A 22,562-nucleotide genomic window follows, 5' to 3' on the forward strand; every position below is an offset into this window, starting at 1 on the left:
GAATGGTCGAGTTTTGGATTGTGGTTCTACAGATTTAAAAATATTTATATATTGTCTTTTAAAACCTTCAGTTTATGTGAAACGTTTCTCATAATTAAATTTATAACTTTCCAAAATGTTTACAATTTTTATCAAATTCCAAAAATAATTTCAATTTGTGTAATTAAAAATAATTTATTATCAGTTACTAGTTTAACGATATTTTTTATTCAGTAAATAATAAAAACACTATCCCATTTTGGAAAGTGCCCATAATTGATTTCAAGGAAAAATTGAATATTAATGAAAATATGAAATGAAGGTAAGTTGAGTGGGAATTTCTGAAACTGTTGGTGATATTTAAATCAAACCCTAGTTTACTTTCAGTCGATAACTTGGTTATCGAGATGCATGTTGGGGATGTGGTAGTAGTGAACTTTGTAATCAGTATTAAGGTTAGAATCACCCTCATAGTCTAAGATCCCACCGTTTGATCATGAAGGTATCTTTTTTTAAAGAAATTAATTTTAAAGGAATCTTGAGGATATATGTAATAGATTAAGGATAGCGTGCATTGGAGAAATTAGCCGCAATTACCTGTAATTAATTTTAATGTCATTAATATAATAATAAGATGAGCAGCTATATGTTTTTTCAGTCAATCTTACAGCATTTGAAATAAAATGATGTCACAAATCAAAATAAAAATGGTTGCCCGTCCTCAGTTTTTTTTTTAATTTTTATGTAAAATTCAAGTGTTTTATACATTTAACATGAAAATCCATTGTTGCCGGTTGCACAATGGCCGCAAACAAAGGTTGCCATGATGCACGCATTGTTACGTGCGATGAATAATGACAAAGCTTAGCAGCTGCGACACTTATACAGTTTATGTGCAGTTTAGGCATTTCGTAGTTTCATTTCATTATGCCCAAAAATTTATGTTTAATAAATAATAAGTGAAAAATGATAAAACTTAATTTTCACAGCTTTATACATTTGTTAACAGCACGTAACAGTGCGTGCATCTTCTCTCTTGCGCTTCCACTTACTTGGAGCGAGATTCGTTCACATAAATCATGACAACCTCTGTTTACGGCCATTGTGCAATTGGCATCCATGGTTTTTCATGTTCAGTGTTTATCAAACTTTAATTTTCCATGAAAATTAAAAAAAAAACTGTGAATGTAGTTAATTAACAATAATATACCTGTTTACACCTGGCAACCCTAATGCAGCGGTCGACTGAGAGCTGGCAACCATTTTTATTTTGATTTTTGACATCATTTTATTTCCAAGGCAACCTATTCTAATCCATTCCATAAATCCTTTAAAATTAATTTCATCCAAAAAAGATACCTGAAAGATCAAGCGGTGGGATCTTAGATACCTACATAACATTGTTGTAGGCTTATTGTTATTGTTTTTGTGATGAGTTGGATAAAGAAAAACAGAATTGTAATGAGTAAAGACATGTATAATATGCAGAAAATTTAACTTCAGTATATAATAACTAACAAATTATTCAAATGAACCCAACTAACATTTTATAGATTTTAAATAAAAACATAATGACATATGAAATACTAATGAGATTTATGTAATTGAGATTTTCCACAGACTAGTTTGTAGTTGTGGACTAATTTTACTTGTACCAATTATTAAAAGAGATTTAATATGCTCATCAGTTAAGCCACTAGCCTTCTTATATATTCCAATTACTGCCATCTAGAAGTGAGTGGAAGACACCAGAACTTTCTCGAACCAACCAGATTATTCTGTACGTGCTATTAGCACCATCTGTTAGCGATAGAAGGTACTACCTATTTCCGCTTGTGTCCACTAGATGTCGTGTCACATTACTCCTCATGGCTCGTACTCTACGACTAATCTAGAAATTACAGATAATGAGAGGAGAATTAATAATATGCAGTGTTGCTGTTTAGCCGACTTTAGTTCGATTTGCATCCTTTTTCGGACTTTTTTTTCATCAGTGAACTATTTCACTTTTCATTTCACATTTCATCTATATGAAAACAGAAGGTTAGGGTGTTAGGTGTAAAATTTGTCTGTAACAATATCAAAATCACTGCTGAATAGAATTATGCCATAATGCAAAAGGTAGATCTCTATTTCCCAAGTAAAGTAGTCTTCTATCAACAGAAAGTTGGTGCAAGATTTGTCTGTAACTTTGTCTGCAAAGTAAAATTATGTCATAATGAAGGAGGTGGATACCCATTAAACACGTAATATAGTCATTTCCGATGAAGCTACGTTTATGTTAAATGCGGTTAGTAGCCAAAATTGTAGATATTGAAGTGATTTTCATTTTAGATAGCTGTGAAAACATTGAACCCGAAAGCTTTCGAAAGTTAATGTTTGAGCAGGTATTATCGGTACTACTGTTATTGGACCATCCTTTGTAGAAGGAAATTTGAAAGAATCATTCAATTGTGAGAAGGGAACAAAAGAATTGCCAGTCAGGTCTCACCTTCATCGCCTTTGAACTATTTTAATCATTGTGCTCAGGTAATTAGGATAAACTGGTTCTAATAGAATAATTTCTTTATGTGGACTGTCAACTAGAAAAATGAAGAAAATTTGATCAGAATAATGAGTTATTTGTTCCTATTTATTCGATTCGTGAAAAACGAAATAAAAATAAAGTTAAAATAATGCGGAATTAAGAATGTGCTATATAAAAAATAAGTGAATAGGCTGCTTTAAAGTAACGGTGCATCGTCTACTTGATCTACGCAGATGGCATGAATTATTTCACAAACATTTTTATTCGATATTTTTAATTAGCCTAACACAAAACGAGCTATTAGCAAGTTACATTACTTTATTAATACACTGTATAAATTATAGCCAATTCCATGAAATGAAATTTCTTCAGTGTCTCTGTACTTTGTCTTTATTTTATTATTTATTTATTATCTATTATATCATCCATATAATGATAATGATAATGTGAAATGTGTCATTTTTTTCGAAAATTTTATGTTCGTGTTGGAAGATAATGAAGAAATTTTATCCTCCGAAATCTCGTCAAAAGTCAATAGTTATATATCTAATGGTCGAAATTTTTCATTATTGTGAAGGAGTCCTGTCATTCTTTTATCGTTTCTATATCTTTATTGTTATTCTTATTAAATTCCTACAATGAGTAATAATAAACCAACAATAACTATAACGGAATCTAAGGAGTTAGCTCATGAAACTGGAAGGGATGAAATGGTATAAGTAGAATTCTCATCACTAAATAGAATATCTGAAACAGGATTTAATGAAATTATTATGTAGCTAGTAGAGAAAAGTACGATTTTCCGCAGCAAGCAGATTTCTTCGCAAGGAGCGGAACAACTTGCTAAAAAGGATGCGATTTACGGAAAATAGTGTTCTCCAACGTGTATCACAATGGCTCATATCGTTGACATATTATTTTTTCTTAAGAGGCCCCAATGTCAATACCATTCATATTAGATTTTAGGAGAAAGGGTCCATAGTCGGCTTCGAGACTGTAAGTATATATCCAATACGTAATTGTGATTCAATTGATTAATTTTGTTAATGACTTGGTTACCGTCAAATCGAAAACTGTTTGCTCTTTGACATTGTTTATTTTGGAGTTCGTCTCGTTATATTTTGAAATTTTTTCATATGATGACCTGCCAATAGGACACTTAACAGAGTAAAGCTGCAATAGAGCAATAAGTGTTAACCCACAGTAATTTTTCTGGATAGCAAATTTTCTGGAAGTCTTGGAAATGAGGTGAAGGGACATCCCGGAAACCTTGACGCTCGTATGGTATGGTAACCCATTGAAGGCAGATGAGGCCTCAGCTCTCATGATGTGAATATTCGAAGGTATCCTCATACACAAACTAACTATCTCTGGTCTGGATTAAGATAACTAACAAAAAATACGATAGTGGCACTAGAAGGGGAGGACTAGCACTAAGGAGAGCAAGAAGATCTCTAAAGTTAACACCTATGGCTGCTTTTCTGGCCCATCCGAGTATCAGGCATCAACATGCATATTGCCACTACCGGATGAAAGACACACTCGAGATAAAACTACCAATATGTGTAACTAACATCGGCCGGAGGAGGGAATCGTTGTTAAGCCCCCTGAAAGGAACCCCAAGTTCAACCATACCAGCCGGTCAAATAGGGAAATTTTCTCAGGAAGTACTTAAAGTGTCGATATCTGCGTAACAGTAGAATTTATGTATAGGGTAGTTCATAACAAAGTTAATCTAGATGTCTAAAGAATTCATGAACTGATATAATATACAGGATATTCTATTTTGCAAATCTAATATAGCTGTAACTACACACATATACTTCTACGGCAATCATTCAATACCTTTTGGAAATCTCAACTCTCTCAACATTTTTGTCATTTAAGGATATTTACGTGTGTACTTTGAACTAATAACTAACCATGGTTAGATAAGTAGGATATGAGGGTTGCTACTCAGTTTTGAGATTGACAAATAAAAATAAATATTCATAATTGGATGTGACTCAAAGTATTCTACATTGAGATCCATACACAAACCAATTCTCGAAGCATTTTTTATATTCTGATTGAGGTACCTCCAAAACATATGCTTTGAACCGCTTCTTTAGGTGTAGAAAAACGTTGAGCTCGCAGTTTATTTTTGATTTGCGAAAATCAAAGAAAGATAATAGTTTAATCCACGTCAAAAGTCATAGATTCAGTTCCATTTGCTGACTAATATCAATGTTTCTTTAAACAACTCAAATAGCTCTCGTATGACACTACGTTTTGTGTACGCTCACCATTAAAAATGTCTATGAAGGCTACGTCGAATTTGACATATTCACATCAGTGTTGCCATATCTCACTATTTAAAGTGAGTTGTGTGAGTAAAAAAAAATAATTGGAGCTTAAAAAACATAATGGCATCAGGCTACCTGTTGAATTATTCATTAGATATGAACAAAGTATTAGTAGTTCAAAAATGCAATAAAAGAAAAGTGTCTCTTCGAAGCAATACCAATTATTATACTATTTTGATATAATGACTAATCTGCCGCTAAATACTTCCGATATGCTTAACATTTCACGTGATGATAATAAAGATAATAATGAAAAACGATATAAAATGAACTCCTAAAAAATAAGGAAAATAGTTTTGTGTAGTTCTAAAATATTTTCAATAAATCATTATTTGTTTAGAGAGAATGCTGATTTTATAGTCTCAGGTGTCGATTTTGTTGCAGACTCAACTGACCACTCTATGCGTGGCGACCAGTATGAATGCTACAGTCGCTTTAGTCTGTCTCTATTCTCCGAAAGTTTACATCATCGTTCTCCATCCTGACAAAAATGTACGAAAACTAACGATGAATAGCGCAGCATACAAAAAATATAATTCCAGTTCGGCACCTACGTCAACGTATGCACCAGCACCTTCGTCGACACAGAAAGGTGAGTTACTTTGCATGTATAAACATTTTATATTCTCTAAAATGTGTACTCAAGTTAAAACTAAATATTTGATTCTTTAATCTGCGAATATTGTATTGAACTGAAAGTAAATTGTGAGTGTTGATGTAGTGGTAGTGTAAAAATGTGTTTATGTAATCTCATCTGTATAATATATAATTATGAGTAAACACAAAATTTGGTCGAATATTTTTTAAGCAGAAACCTTAAGTGTTGGCAATTCTATTATTCCGTTTCAACCAACCTATCATTCAGCCACTTTATGGCTAGAATAAAGTAATGTGGAGGAACCTATTGGTATTTTTCGTTCAAAAACAACGATTTTTCTTTTCATGAATCAGATTCATAAAACTAAGATTTTTGTTGAAGTATGAACACCATTGAAAAAATTTATAAGTACCCATCCCTTGGGTTACCCGTAAAACTATTTTCTCAATAACGTATCGAGATTATATTATGCTTATTATACTCGTTCATAATTCATTCGAGATCTGAAAAAAAAATACATGGAAAATTTACTATTTAGTTTAATTTATATTAATTCATTGAAATAATACCACAAAAGTTTTTCGATCTCTTATATTGCTTACAGTTTTAACCATATTTATGATCAAGTACATGGTATTTTTGAAAAAAATGGTAAGTAATGGTACAATGAGGCATCAGTTAAACCCACTTTTGAAGTTGTATCCGCCCCCACTAGAGGGTTGGCATGATTTATTTGAAAATCAGCCTATTAAAAATAAGTGTGCTTTGCATATTTGTAAATATATAAAATGAGCCAATAAATATAGAAAGGTGAATTTTCATTTAATGGTTTAATGTGACGTATGTTGACGCTACATTTTAGCTAATTTACCTCTTTCAATTTCAACCAATCGTTAAATATATCGTCATTTATATTTAGTTTCACAATTAGAATTGATCGTCGATATACATATAGTACAGTATCAAACGTTGTACGTCTTAAAGAGAACAGCATAATAATGTTATGCTGAAAACTATACCAATTATGAAGTCTTTATCTAGTGTCATTTGTAAACATGGAGCTGCATATTTGTTTACTCTGCACCAAGTTAGCTTTTCTATCATACTATCTACTAGCATTTATGATGAGAAGTGTAGGTTTTGACATTCTCTACAAAGCTCTACTTGGATCTCCATTCAGAAGTTTCTTATTGTTACTGTCAATTGCTCCCGTATGATGATGAAGGATTATGACTCAGAGAACCACTCCCTTTTTTATGAATATGTGGAAATATTGGAGGTTAGATAAGGATCTCATTATATCTAGGAATTTATTGCAGCATAATTTATGTTTGACCATAAAATAAAAAATTACATATATATATATATATATATATATATATATATATATATATATATATATATGCAGATCGAACTTTTTTGTTCGAACGAGGTGCATCCAATTCCAAGGAGCAAACAACAACCATCCAGATCGCTGACCGGTCTCCAGTAAAGACGATTCTTACTGCTATCCACACTTTTAAATGCGAATCATCAGTCAGGTGAATCGAGCTGTTGTATGTTTGAATTGTCGCAACTACAGAGAAGTATAATTCATTAGATAAGTAGTGTATATGAGAATAGTCTAATCTGCTCCGCCTCGTTTATTATATTCATGACCTTATTTTATTGTCCACATCTCACATTTCATTGATTTTATGAGATTTTTATCAAATTTTGAAACATTTTGTTCCATTTCTGTACGTCGTATTGAAAATAGTGTTTCGTGAAAAGCGCAATTATTGTTTTCATTCCTATATGCTTCTAATCCCCTAAAGTTGCTCATTTTACGTGATTTAGGTACGAAGTGACCAATTTCAAATTAATTTGTTCAAAATCAACATAATTGACATAGCCAATTGTGACATTATTTTTAATTTGAAGAATGCAACTATATTAACTGGAAAGTCTAAAGGTCTGCTTTCCATGGAATAAAAATGCCTGGATAATTGCGAATGAGGAGATTTAAGAAAAAAAGCCATAGAAATCTCCAAATCTCATATAAAATTTGAGGTAAACAGAATCGTGGAATGGAATTTGTATGAATAATGGAGGAAACCAGTATAAAAATAACAAGTTATACAACCGTTTTTATTAAAATGGTGTAAATTTGAGTATATAACTAAATTTACGCAATGTTGCAATGAAAATGATAAATAGAATAGACTAGTGACGTTGGTAAGACAAAATGTGCAAAGCTCTGTATATTATTGTAATGTTCTTCTTATTTATTTATACTTTTTGTATGGGTGGGGTGAATAATTACCTTATCACTACTTTTTTAATTTATTTAAATTCACTGGTTACTCTTCTTTTTCGTTTTGCACACTACGACAACTTATTATAAACTAAATTAACTTCACTAAACAAACTCGTTTATATACTCAAAACAAAGCTCTTAGAAATTCTAGAAAAAAAAGAAACAAAACAAATAAATAAATAAGAAGACCTTTCTAGAAATTAGTTGAATAAACAATGTTAAAAAACTGCCTGCTATTATAAAAACATATATAAAAACAAACCTCAAACAAATTCGGCTTCCGTTAAATTACCCCCTTCTGAGATGGAAGTTCCTTCTTGAACTCATATATAGCCAAAACTGGATGTTTAAATCGGCAATTGAACCCATTCCTGCACTTTCCGGTCATATGAAAATACCAGGGCACCGTCTTTAAAGGGCACTGATGACGGAGTATATAGCTGCAAATAAATATGTGAACCCCGATATCCTGGAATATCATCTCTAATATGTTCCTGACGACTCTCCAATCCAACTAGTTACTCGCTACTTTGGTCATAGCCAGTTTCTTCACGTTGGCTTCCAACACATGGCATTTCCCACACATCACGGTGCGAAGTTTGATTTGCAAATTAATTTCTGATTATCAGGTAGAAGATATACCGCGAATTGTGTTTGATTTTCAGCGTCTTGCAGGGGCTGAGATCTGATTTTAATGTTTCTCTAATTGACCTAACTTCTTCCGGAAGACGGTTGCCAACCCTCGTACGTTCTTGATACGCATAGGGATGTGGCAGAATAGCGAATAATTTTGTGGCAGAGTGAACAAATCTTATTGTTGTTCTGTAATGACTCCATATCTAGCTTTGCCGGTACCTCCGTACGCACTTAGGAATTATTCGAAGGCAGGGCCAGGCTATTCTTGCGAATGGTTCACTCCTTCCTGTATATCATGGTCTCCTTCGAACAGCGATAGTCGATTTTGGTGGACTTTCCATTAGGGATCTTGCTTATACGATGGATGACATCATTGATCCTTTTCTTGATTAACTATAGACCTTCTCATGATTTGTGTAATTTTGGAGAAAATGCCTTTCTCCTCGTCGGGTTGTGCAGCCATACTTTATCGCCTTCTTTAAAACCGCTGTCTGTAGCTTCCTTGTCTTATCGTTTTTATCAATGTCTATGGTGGCTGGAAACTACTTTGGACAGATATCTGCCATTGGTCTTGTACATTCTCTCGATTCTGTATTGTGATTGTGGATGTAATGCGGTCGTCCTGAACTTCTTCATTTCCAGCTGGTCACAGATTTCCTGGAACATATGGCTCTCTAAGTTTCTTCCTTGATCGCTGTGGACTTCCAAGGGCTCACTGTATCGATTGATAAATTATTACACCAATCCATTACGACTGGAATGTATTCAGCACCACTTTCTGTCGTCGGAAATAGTCCAGAGATATCTAAAGTAATTCTGTCGAAAGTGCGTCCAACATTATACTGTTTCATAGGTGCCTTTCTTTCACGAAATTGCTGAAGGCTTTTCTTCACTACCAGGTGACTTCCCGATGGACTGTCGTGTAACTTCCTCAGTATCTCGGCTACTCTTGTTCTCGGAATGACTATCTGTTTTCTGTTATAGGAACTATCATCGTTCTCAAGGATTCTTTTAAAAGGCCCTCTTCTAACACAAGGGACTCCCACTGAGCCCAATATATTTTTAGTGTCGATGAAAATCTTAACACTTCTTGCCAGGTAGGTCACCGATATTCTTCCTTCTATTGCCAATTCTTTTTTGGGTGAGGATCATTCTCCGTTGACCATTGTAGTTCTTGAAACTACGGTTTCCTTCAATTCGGCTTTGTTACATTGGGGGCAGTTTGCTGGGCACATTCGTCGTAGACAGGGAGTCGGCATTTCGGTGGCTGACTCCGGCTCGATGTTAGATATCAAAACAAGAATAATGAACTTCCTTTCATAAATATAGTAGTAAAAGTGTTTCACGGACTTCACCAATGCCAAAAGTTCTCTTCTCGTGACACAGTAGTTCCATTCTGGTTTCAAAAGAACGTCCAAAAAAACTCTAGATCCACTGCTACTCGTTCATTGTTCACTATATGGCCTATATAGTTAACTCGGTATTAGAATACCTAGCACTTCTTTGGATTTAGCATGAGCTGGGCAGCTTGAAGTCGCTTGAATACGTCTTCTAAATTCTTTATTGATGTTCATCAAATGTGTTTCTCTTAATACTACGATGTCGTCCAAATAAACCAGGCATGTTTTCCAGGACAACCCTCTCAAGACGTTTTCCATAAGTCAACTGTCGTAGACGCATTACAGAACCCGAATGGCATAACGATTAATTGCCATAGTCTAGATCTGGTAGTAAAAGAAGTCTTCTCCTTATCTTCTGGGGCCATTTCTACTTGCCAATATCCAGACTTCAGGTCTAAGGTAGAAAACAGCTTGCTTACAGCTAAAATGTCCAGTGTATCAATTCAAGGTAGAGAATAGCTGTCTTTCTTGGTAACGTTGTTTAACTGACTTAAAAAAATTCCCCTCCCCCTTAGTTCATGGGAATTGTCGGTTGTCGTTATTTGGTGGACTATAGACCTTAAGATTTAATCCTAATTTTTTTGATGGTAATCGGGTGATCGTTTACATTTATCACACGTACTTTTCCAATTAGTACTCCTTTGCTAACCTCTTCGTCGTGATTCTATAGCTCAATCATAACGGGTGTACGTTCTTCCATGACCCCCAGTAGCCGCGCTACTGTCATGGTTTCGCTTCGTGTAGGATGAGCAGAATTTTCCTATTCAGCTGCTAACACCGTGTTACTGTCAGATGATTGGAGGAATACTTCTTAATAACCCACTTTAATTGTTCTGTTTCCAAAATGAAATTGGAAAACATGAAGATTAATAACGTCCATTCCCAGAATCACGTCTTCCTCAATGTCAACCACGATTAACTTATGTGTAAACTTTTCTGCACTAATTGCTAGTTGGACTTGTGTTTCTCCGTAAACGTTGGCACTCTTACATGTGGCAATCTTGGTTGGTAATAGTTTTTTCTTGGAGCTTATCAGATCGGGTCTTATGATGGTTCCACTTGCTCATTCGGACAAGTCGGGAAAATTCTACCTCGTAATCTTGCATAGTTTCGTCACGCTTCTGTATTCGGTTCTTTAGCTGCAATTGATACGGGTGTTGTAGATGTTCGTAATCATATCTCATGTTTAACCTCTTCTTCAGCTGTTCGAATCGGTTTATTCAAGAGGTATCGTCTGGAGTACATTTGACGCGTCTGCTCACGTTGCAATGGTTGAGCTCACCGCTTTTTCTTTATAGGACCAATTATTTACTCCAGAGGCTATCTCAAACTGCCATTGTCTTCGGTATTGAATACTTCTTGTGTATTGCAGAATTTGATTTGTTCGATCTACTTTCCTTCTAGTAAAATATCTTCTGTTCTCGAATTTTCAATCTTTCTTTCTAACTCCTTGATTTTCTCTTCAATCGGGGTCATTTTATTCTTCAGATTCTTGATATCAGATTGTATCTTCTCATTTATCGATATCCAATTTAAGAGATGACATTTTATTTTCCACATCAGCGACCATATCAGTTTTCAATGACAAAATATCCGCAGAAATATTGTTCTCCATAGTCGAAATCCTCTCGTCCATATTAGCAGAGATGTCGTTCTATAAAGTTTAAATATCGTTTTTCATGGTCGGAATCTTCTAGTCCATTTAAAAAAAAATCAAGGTGAAAGACTATTTCACTCTTCTCATCAGACTTTCCAACTAGCGATTCTCCAGTTCGGCTTTCAGTTCCATCACTTTCAGGTAACTTAGTCTCTTGACCATCACTATTTATTTACAATACCCAACACCTAACACCAATGTAATGTAATGTTTTTCTTATTTACTTATACTTATACTCTGAGGACATTCTGGACAGAACTGATAAATCGGTAACACTATACGTAGTTTGCCACTGCAGTGCGCATTAAATCACTTTCATACCACTTCGCCGCTATTCCATCGCCACGCCAAATGTTCACCATCGCTATGCCACGTACCATTCTAATACCTCACCACTACCACACCATTTCAGTGCGCCCTTGGTTTAAAAAAATACCTCATTACCGATATTCGAAGTCATAGTCGATTCCAGCCAAAGGATAACTGTCCTTCTTTTTATAGACTGACATTAGATGAGACTCATGAGCGGGTGATAGATTCTGTCACCATATTTTCCTGTATTTCTTTAGCATTTATATGGTTTAGTTTAAGTAGATTAAAGTAGATATTGTTATTTCCATGTCTCTTACAGAAGTTCTGTTCCCTTAAAAAACGCATAAATTCTTTTCATTCCCATATATTCCATGGTATTCTACATAAACCGCAAATTGTTTGAATTCAAATAGCTGAACCAAGTCATTGTTTTAATCACGGTTTTATATACATATATATTCAAATTTCGTTTCTATAATCCTGGCTTTTTGATCATTTCATGCGATATGGGATACGTAAAAGTTGAATAATTTTAGAGTGAATTTTGTACACAATTTCTCTACATCATTGACGAAGGTAGTAATTTCGTTAAATTTTGTTATACTATAAATTATGATTTCCATATTATTTAAAGAGTAACTCTGTTAACTCTGAAATAAGTCTTAAAGAGGAAATATAATAAGAAATCTGCAACTTTCATATAAAATTGGTTGGCTTGCAGACTGGATGCGTCTCATGGAAACGTATTAAAAAGAAAATTGTTATATTCTATATACAGTTCAACTTTGCAATAACTAGAATGAGGATCAATATAACAAATTATAGGTTCGCGCTCTATGTACATATCATGTAGATTGAAACAATATTTTGAAAAAAGAGAAGAAAAAGTGTAGTTGAGATCATAAAAAACAAGAAGAGAATCTTGTTATTGTGAGCTTTTAAATAATGAAGTTGTTTGTAATCAGAAAACAATATTCAAACTTGAAAATGATCTCTCACAATTAAGAACAAAATAATTTATACAACAAATTAATCAACTTTTGAAATTTTCTCGAGCAGACAACAAAGAGAGCAAAAAACAAAGAGAGAGAGAGAGATACCTAAGGATATTTTACTGTTTCTATCGTTAGGGCCCAAATTCAGTATCGAATCTATAATTAATAAAGATATTTCAATCAAAACTATGTTAGCCAATATTGATTACATATCCCCTTCCATACAAAATGAACAAGAAAGCAATGTCGTTATAGCCAAAGCAACTAATATTTCAACTAACCACATTCATGAATCAAAACAATCTGTTTTTAGAGGTCTATTACATAAAACCAAAAATCCAAGTTTAATAGTTGTACCATCTGACAAAGTTAATGTCACAGTCATTATGGATAAACAACAGTATTTAGATTTATCCAAAGATTTTATTTACAATAATACATCATACAAAGAACTTAATAATGATCCAACTCTAAAAACAACTAATAATTGTTACAAATTAATGAAAAACAAATTGACTACTGTTTACCAAAAATTCATAAATCTTTTCTATCTGCTAGGCACATTGTAGCATCAATTAACACTTTCATTGAACCCTTTACAAATTGGTTAACTGAAATTTGGAGTAAATCTTATGATTACCACAATGATTATTATATAAAAAACTCGTTTAAAATCAAAGAAACTTGTAATAATATGATATTTCCACCGAATAATGTATTGTTAGGATGTTGTTGGATGTAATATCTCTATTTAGTAATGTACACTTAAACATATGTCGTACAGCTCTACAATATAAATGGAGCCATATAAGTAAAAATTACAAACTTAATAGGGACATTCTATTAGAATTAATATAATTCATTTTTAACAATACATATTTGTCAAACCCTTTCTATTTTTACTAAAGTAGAAGATAAAACACCAATCAATAAATTGTCTAGCATAGTAGATGAAATACCTTGTTTAAATTGTGACAAAAAGTACGTTGGTCAGTCGAAATATATATATATATATATATATATATATATATATATATATATATATATATATATATATATATATATATATATATATATATATCTTTGATATCTTTGTGAAGCTACATTATAGCACATTAGCAGTGAAATTTTTTCACGCCACTGGCTTCCTAAGACAGGGTAATATGTCGCGTTCACGGTTGTATTTGATTCCTCAAAGTCAATCAAAAGAATACCCTAGTCACAAAATATTAAAGCTATCCCCATTTTTGTGCTTCTCGTGACCTTTGCCTTTTTTTGGACAGACTTTCCGATGCCACTCCATGGAATATTCTTTGGATATAGATGATAGTAAAAGACCATAAATTCAGTATCCGTTATTGATCGGATAACAATTTCTTGGTACTCACGGCAAAGCTCTAAGAATCACTCTAATCGACGATGCTTTTGCACTGCGGTGAACCTTACACTAATTTTCTTCATATTTAAATGCTCATATTGGATACTAGACATTAGAAATGCCGGTCTGTGCTGCAACTTCCTTTGTTTATAAGCGCCGGTCATTTATAATAATTTCTTTCACGAAATTAATGTTTTCTGGTGTAGTCACCGTCACAGGACCTCTCACACGTGGGTCATCTTCTAATGATTCTTGTCTTCAACGGGTTAAACCAATTTTACATTGTTGAAATGATGGAAACAAATTAACGTAAACAGCCTCCATATTGTTTTTGATTGGTGTTACTCCTCCTTAATTGAAAAATTTCATATCATTGTCAGACTCAATTTAAGACATTTTCTTTGACTGAGGGCTCGTTTGAACTGTACTAAAATAAAGTGGATCGAGCTAACAAGTTGAAACTTTGTGTAAAGCTTGTAACTGATACGTATATAAAGATTTTTACGAAAAGACTTATTTATTATATGAGGCCAAGAGCTCGTGAACTGCACTACGTATTTAATATTCAAAAGCACTTTGGTTCCAAGAATAATCAAGATGTCTACTACATTTATTGTAGCGACTGTATCAGACAGCTCCGTTTAGCACCGTACATATCAGATGATGATCACGCTGGAACCCGTTAGTAACTGAAAACATAACTGGCTACATATAATTTTGGTCCACAGTAGCTACACGATATCGGTCGTTTCGCCGCCGGTACGTGCCTCCAAGCCCTCAAGGAAAAATCGTAATATATAGAACTCTATTTAGATCAGAAATTATTCTCATGAATAATTTAACATATGTTTACTGGATATTGGTGGCTCAATAGCTCTAATTTTAAAAGATGATGCAGCAACAGTGTTGTTCTCGTTCAGGTTTTCGAGTGAGCATATTTCATATATTCCATGTAATTTTTTACAACACAACTCACACTATTTAAAAAAGTTGTAGAAATAAAAAGTATGAAAATGATGATTTTCTCTTTCTCTCTCTTGATAAAAAACAAATGCGACATATATTTCGGAAATAATCTCAAATTACAGGATGACGTGCACTAAACATAAATAAATTGTGATTTATTTTGATTCGACTTGGATATTATGCTTGATCGCCTAATAACGCTTCGCATTTGAAGAGCATCAAAAGAGTGATGTAATTTAAATATGAAATATTTGAGGAAACTAAACTTCATCTTAGAGTAACCGAACGGCATATTTACATCAAATTATAAGTGCTGGAAAATACTATCAAGTCAGAAGCGCTACGCTATTCATTTAAAAACTTTACGCATAAATTTCATCGTTTCTTAAATTGTACGCAGCCGCTTTTTTCTTTAGATCCATTTTCTCCATCCATTGTATGTCCATCGTTATTTATAGGCGTTAGTACCTATTAAACGAAACTTTTATACTTTACATAAATGTGCTAATCTTGTTCGATTTTTAACATAGCTTATTTTATAGAATAAAATTCTTAGCTTCTATTGAAGATTTTTAACTATAGAGTAAGAGACTGATTCTGTAAATCTTTTATAAATTTCAGGAAAGCTATAATTGTCTATAATTGTAATTAATTTTTATTCTATCAAAAATCTTAGTTAATATTATTTTATTTTCACTTTGTAAGGGTATTTCTCATCAGGATAACGGGCAGTGAAAAATTATCTCTATGTGGGCAATTTTTTAAGCAGCAAGTTTATAAAACCTCGAGTTATTTGTTCCAACAAGATCTGCGTTATTTTAAAAGAATCCGCCCCCGCATCAAATTATAGGTAGTTCTGTAAAATCAATGTTTATGAGAAATAGCAAATATCACTAAAGAAACATTTTATTTTTCCGACATAAACCAGCGAGGACAGGAAATAAACTGAAATAAAATATCTAATGAGTTAAGAAATGGATGAAACGGTGTCTCTCTTGGCAGACATTCAGATATGTTGCAGTTTCAAGGAACAATTGGCAATCTTAGATCAATTTTTTAGCATCATCATGACCATGCTTGAAGTACGCTTTGAAAACAATGAGAATATATGATCTGCACCCTTGTTTTCAGAAAAAAGTTTTCTTCTTTCATTGTTCAAAAAAAACCATGTACCAACGCCGACTGATACATATATTGTTATTGAGAGTTCGATTTGTGTTTCTATTTGGAAATGCTAAAATTATAACTAGCTATTTTGACAGGAGTAGAATTGTGTCCCATCGGATGTTGTCTTATCGTATCGCCAAATAGCCCGCAATAAGCTTCAGACACTAGCTCTGCGAGACCGTTTTGTTATTACGCCTCAAGTTACTGAACCATTGCTCAAGGATGTAGATACATATACATTATCTCATCGCAATCGATCATTTATCACTACTCACAATTAGTGCTAGCTTTGACGAATAACTGTCATCAGTGTTTGGGCTGGTGCAAAAGAATTAAAGCAGTAAGAGGCAAAATAGTGTAATATATGTTTAGTATCATATAAGGGTAAGATGCCTTCATTACACGTGTTTATTCGAGGTAGTTTAACGGCTGGATGTTATTTTGATGTCAAATCATGTACTGCTTTTTTTAAATGAGCGTCCCCAAGTTCCATTTTCAGTAATCTAATGCTCAAATTTCTCCTCTAACTATACGATATATCCAAGTAGCCGGTTTCAATGTTTTCTTGTCGCCACCCTGTTAACAAGATTCAAATACAATCGAGCATATGCGGTATAAGATGGGGAGGAATTCGTTCTATTTGCCTGATCCATAGATTATGACATATTGAAAAAATTTCTTGCAAATGTTATTAATCAATTCCTGATGTAAGACTTGCACCTTATGGAAACATAAAGGTCGCTAAATTATTTTATCTGGGTGGAATAGTTCTGATGTCATTGAGAATACTTTTTCAGTAGGTGTTCATGAATGTTCGATTTAACCACATCAAAAAATCAGATTCAGTTAGGATATCAATAATCAATCTGTTGAACTAGCTCTCTTATTTCCGTTATAATCAATTCTAGAATATTGAGAAGGTTATCATACCATATAATGTGTATTTCACTCGTACTGACTAATTTTTCTTTAACACCGATTGAAAGAATATGCTATTCTCATTCATCAACAAGAATTTACACAAGAAATAAAATATAATGTATGTGATAAAATGATTTTGGTTTTGTCACGATCCTGACAATAAGATTATTTGATCATCCACGGTCTCTACAGAGACTCGAGGAGTCACCCTTAAAAATTAAAAACTCATACTTAACAGAAAGTACTTACTGAAGTTATTTTCTTCGATCTTGGTATTCGAGAACATATTGATGATAACCTATGACTTTGTCGTTTTTGATAATAAGGATAGACTTTCCACTTTTCCCTTGGAATAGAGCTATTCGATTTTTAGAAATAATGATATATCTTATACAGGGTGTCTCTAAATTCACATCTGTCCTTTATGGACAGATATATTCGGACTAAAACAAATTGAATGATGAAAACAAGAATTTTGCTATTGTGACATCCCTAATAAGAAATGAAGATCCAAAATTCAAAGTTAAATAGATCCGATTTCACTGAAACAATTTATGGACACATTTAGGTAAGGTTTGTTAAATATTTATTAGTTATGTTATCATTACCATACCAAGTATTGATGCGTTCAAACATAATAGCAATAGCTACCGCTAGGGAGTAAACACGGTTTTAAAGTTTTAAATAGATTTATTTATCCAATATTCTACCCCTAAACTTTAATGTCCTTATTCAAGTGTTGTTCTAATTGATTGATTCCATCCCAGAAGTGAAGATCTGAAAAACATTCCTACGGTACTATCTATTCCTTTTGTGAAAATTGATTTCCATGTATGAATTTTTCGAGATGTTAGATCAGGTAGATGTTGGAGCAAGTAAGCCCAATTTGACGAATAGGGCGTATGTTGTAGCAGTTCATACTTTGATATTTTTTTATGAATTATCACATCCAATTGATTCAAAATATATTGCGTTTATTGTTTACCAATGAGAAGGTAAAAGAAAAAAAAAACTTTTTCATGCCAATAAAAATAATTCCTTTTTCACCTCCTTCCTAGATTTGTGCACTCGCTTTGGTGCCTAAATACCAAGTTCGCACCACTCTTCGCTCTCTGCATTCTATTTATAATAAAGGTGGGAGGCCCATGTTTCATCTAGTCTTTCAATAACCCAGCTTGAAATGCCCATGACTCAAATTCATGGTTAAGAGCTCCAGTACACTTTCAACAATCATTTGACGAAAGGTCACTCTCGTTAAAAGAGACGTAGTACCACTAAAAAAAACAAAAACTAAAACGAAGAACTGAATGGTGCCAACTTATTGAACATCTGGTTGGTTCCCAAATCGGCGGCACTCTAATACAAAAACTGAAAGATGCCTCAGACAAACATCAAACCCCCATCAAACAACAAAAGATACCATCCTACGCTCTATGTCATCCAATAAGCGCCAATTATTTATGTTGTTGAAGTAGAGACAAACTAATGTTTGAAAAGATACAATTCATAGATTATGTGGGGGAATATTAAGGAAGACCAATTCTAATTAAGAAATCATATTCATCGATAAGTGTACATTCACTCATCTTCCATCTTGCTTTAATGGAGATATGAAAGCCCTTATTTACGAGGTATAGTCAAAAGAATGCTACAAGTCGCAGAACTTGGAAGGTATTTTATTTCTTCAGAATAGAGTGAGATGTTACTACTTATGTTACAACTTATGTGCAGCTTTTCAGTAACTAGAGAAAAGAATCTGCTCGTATCTCACATACACACTATGAGCTCGCTAAGTTCTATGTACGTTATCTTATAAGCCACACGATTGATCGCGGTCTCACCTTTCTTCCCAGTTGTCATCCTAACGACTAATACTTCATCGATCCCACTATTACGGGGGACGAAGCTTGCGTTTATCGTATTCAAAAAACCTACCGTGGAATGGAAAAACCCTAGATCACCAAAGACTTAGAAATTTTAAGTTACACCATCTACCGGTGAAGTTATGATACTTAAAATATTCGATTCATGTGTTGTTATTCTATATAGAATGGAGTCAAACCATCAACACAGTTCATCATTGTATCAATTGTACAATGTGAAGCGAAGCCTTTTGACGCAAAGGGCTGAGCATGTTGAGTGATGCTGTCATCCTCCTGTATGACGATGCTATATTGTGGCTCCATAGTTAAAAATCACGAATGTGCGAATTAGTTGATTTCCGCATATGTAGATATTATGATTGCATTTTGAAAGAAGTACCCAATACCCAAATCCACATATTTAAAGAGCTATCAATTTACAATTTAGGTAATCAACATCAGAAATGCTGTTCATGAAATAAGTCGCTTCCTGTATTTATAATTACATTTTATCCTAAAGAAACATAGCTGCTGTTTGCATGAAGTCAGATGGCTGTGAAAGACAACAAAATTTTTGCTGTTATGTGTTCATACCTTTTGATCATACACTCAATTTTACAAACAGTAGATCACAAAGTTTTTGAAACAGACTATACTGAAATACAATGCAATTCCATACACTCTAATAAAGAAAAGAGATCAAAACATACTCCAATGTACATACCTAAAGAGAGGGCACCACCAATACAAAGCGACATCCAACCCCATTTGTAGTGAAAACTATGCTTTTTGCACACTTTTACGACTTTTAAGTCATTTTCAAAAATATTTTATTTCAAATTTCATGGATGTGTTGACTGTATTATGATAAGATACACTCATCAAAAGTCGACTGAATAAGTTGAAAATAATATTGAAGAAGCAGGGGACGGTAAAGTGGAGAATTATTGTCGCTAAAAAGCGTTTATTCGCTGTGAGGGAAGGCATGGTAGGGGAAATTAAATGGACTGAAGCGTTCGCAGTGGTCACTTTGAGCATTACGGGAGGCTATTATAACCGAAATTATAAACAAATCCACGTTAAAATTTTTTGTTTAATGATAATGAATTGAATAAAAATGGGTCACCAGAGTTGTTGTGTAGTGAATTGTAAAAATACTAGCAGAAAAAGTAAGTGTAAATCGGTGGATAGCTGCAATTAAAAGGTTTAAGTAAGTAGTACATAACGTTATTATTAACAAAAAGAATAATTCGAAGTATTGTAAATCAGTGTAAAATTGTTAAGTATAGTAGAAGTCAATCATTTTTCGGGAATTCTGTTATAAAAAAGTAAAACTAAAATTTATTAATGAATAAATTTTAATATTATAAAAATGTAATGATTAAAAGAAAAATGAATTACAGTGAAAACTTTTTATTTTGCAAACAGTCTAATTAATACTGTGATAAAATTAATAAAAAATATAATTTTTAACGTTGATGGATCGCTGTGGATTCCCAAGGCATATGATTATATTTGTAGTGATCATTTTATTGGAGGTAAAAAATCAGATGAGGAGTTGAGTCCTAGCTACATTCCAATAATATGTCCTCCAATTTACAGGTTTCGAAAAATAAATGAATCTTCTGCCGTGATATGGTAAAACTAGATCAATATTTATAACATAATAATAATTTCAGATACAAATACAAGCGTTTATTGAATCAGCGGATGAAAATAACATCACCTTCAAAATCAAGTTTCGAGCTCACTGTATTAGAAGAAATGATAAATGAATATGATAATCCTCTGATTGTGTCTTTAAAAGTTGACCAAGAGTGTCAAGTTGATTTTTATTCAAATTCTGATGCCAATTCTCAAACGTTTATTTGCACTCGGTATGTTCCACATGTATTCTGCGCTAGGCTAGGCCGATAAAAATACATATTGGTAATAAAAAATTTGTTAATAAAGAATGGGGTACTGATAAAAAAACTTTTGCTGATAAGAAAAGTCAAGGGGATAATAAATTCTTCAATGGATTCGCATCAATCACAAATGATCAAGAAATCATTGATCTTGCAGGCGTATCATTCCCTAATTTTGATTTTTTATTGACTAGAATATGTACACCAACGTCACGAAAGTACATTGTATATACAATAAAAAGACCGATTATTAATTTTTTTAATGAAAATTAAAACTGAATTAGCATTTTCGGCATCGGTGTATTATTTAGTGTTCACAGAACAACAATTTCAACAATTTTTTTAAGAGATCTTACATCATCATGCTAATGCGATAAGAAATTTTATATTTTGGCCAGATATTGACGCAGTGCAAGAAACTATGCCTGATTGTTTCCTACCTGATTATAATAACACCAGGGTCATAATTGATTGCACTGAATTTCGAATAGTTATTCCTACAAGTGTTGGTAATGGTGTTTTTACGTACTCACAATACAAAAAAAATTTCACGGCCAAAGTTCTAATTGGCATACCTCCTGGAGGTTTTATATCCTTAAGATCTGACGTAGCTGGAGGATGGAAATCAGATTCTCAGCTTACAATAGAAGCAGGATTATTGGATTTATTGGAAGATGGTGACTTTGTTTTGGCTGACAAAAGTTTTCCAGAAATTAGAACAGTGATTGACGCAAGTGGCAAGAAAGTGCAAATGGTTATGCCACCTTTTCTAGAGAAGAAAATGAATTTTCAACTCAACAGACATACATTATTGCAAGGGTTAGGATTCACGTTAAAAGAATTATGCGGTTAAGGACTTATCATATATTGCATAAAATTCCACAACATTTGTTCCACTGCATTGACGATATTTTGCATATTTGTTGTGTTTTGGTAAATTTACAGCCTCCAATTATTTCTTATAAAAAAGATCCTGAAAATGAGGGATGAAAACTATTTTATTACTCATGAAAATTGTTCATTAAGTACTTGTGATAATACAAACGATAATTTGTAAGAAATTTTAAATTTATTCTACGCTTTTAATAAAATTAATAATTAAACTTATTGTAACATTTATATTATGTTGATACTTGATACTTTTGATACTACAACTTGTTGATAACTAACAAATTAGTAACGGATAATAAAATTCTTTTAATATACATTATTGTAACACACAATAACACTTTTTAGTTTTTAGTCACTTGATAAATATTGCTTTTTCAGTAACTAATTATAAAAATACTGTATTGACTTTTACACCACTATACATCATAGAAAATAAATTATTATATCAAAATATTTGCAAGATCATTTCCCGTAAAGCTTCGTTTATCAGATGTACTTTCATCTTCTTTGTTACTAGTATCTAAATTATTAGAGACTTTATTAAAAAGATGTCAAAGTTTCGTCGATGTTCCTCAATTTCTCTCACATGTCCAGTAAGAACAAGATTTTTACCCTTGGTCATAGTTTATGGTTGAAATTTTATTTGATGGCTGAAATCCTGTTTTTATAATAATATCCATTTCTTTTGTTTAACTAAAAATAATGAAAAAATCAATTAATTA

At 32.9% G+C, this 22,562-nt stretch overlaps 1 protein-coding gene across 8 annotated transcripts in view; it reads left to right on the forward strand.

Annotated features, from left to right (window-relative positions):
* LOC130895760 (metabotropic glutamate receptor) overlaps positions 1–22,562 on the forward strand; it is a 406,290-nt gene that overhangs the window by 319,888 nt on the left and 63,840 nt on the right. For all 8 annotated transcript variants that reach the window (XM_057803330.1, XM_057803314.1, XM_057803337.1 and 5 more), the window contains one exon: positions 5,236–5,443. In XM_057803330.1, the coding sequence (XP_057659313.1) occupies positions 5,236–5,443 (208 nt within the window). The remainder of the gene's footprint in view (positions 1–5,235; positions 5,444–22,562) is intronic.

Source organism: Diorhabda carinulata, chromosome 1, assembly GCF_026250575.1.
Source record: "Diorhabda carinulata isolate Delta chromosome 1, icDioCari1.1, whole genome shotgun sequence".
NCBI classification, from domain to species: Eukaryota; Metazoa; Arthropoda; class Insecta; order Coleoptera; family Chrysomelidae; genus Diorhabda; species Diorhabda carinulata.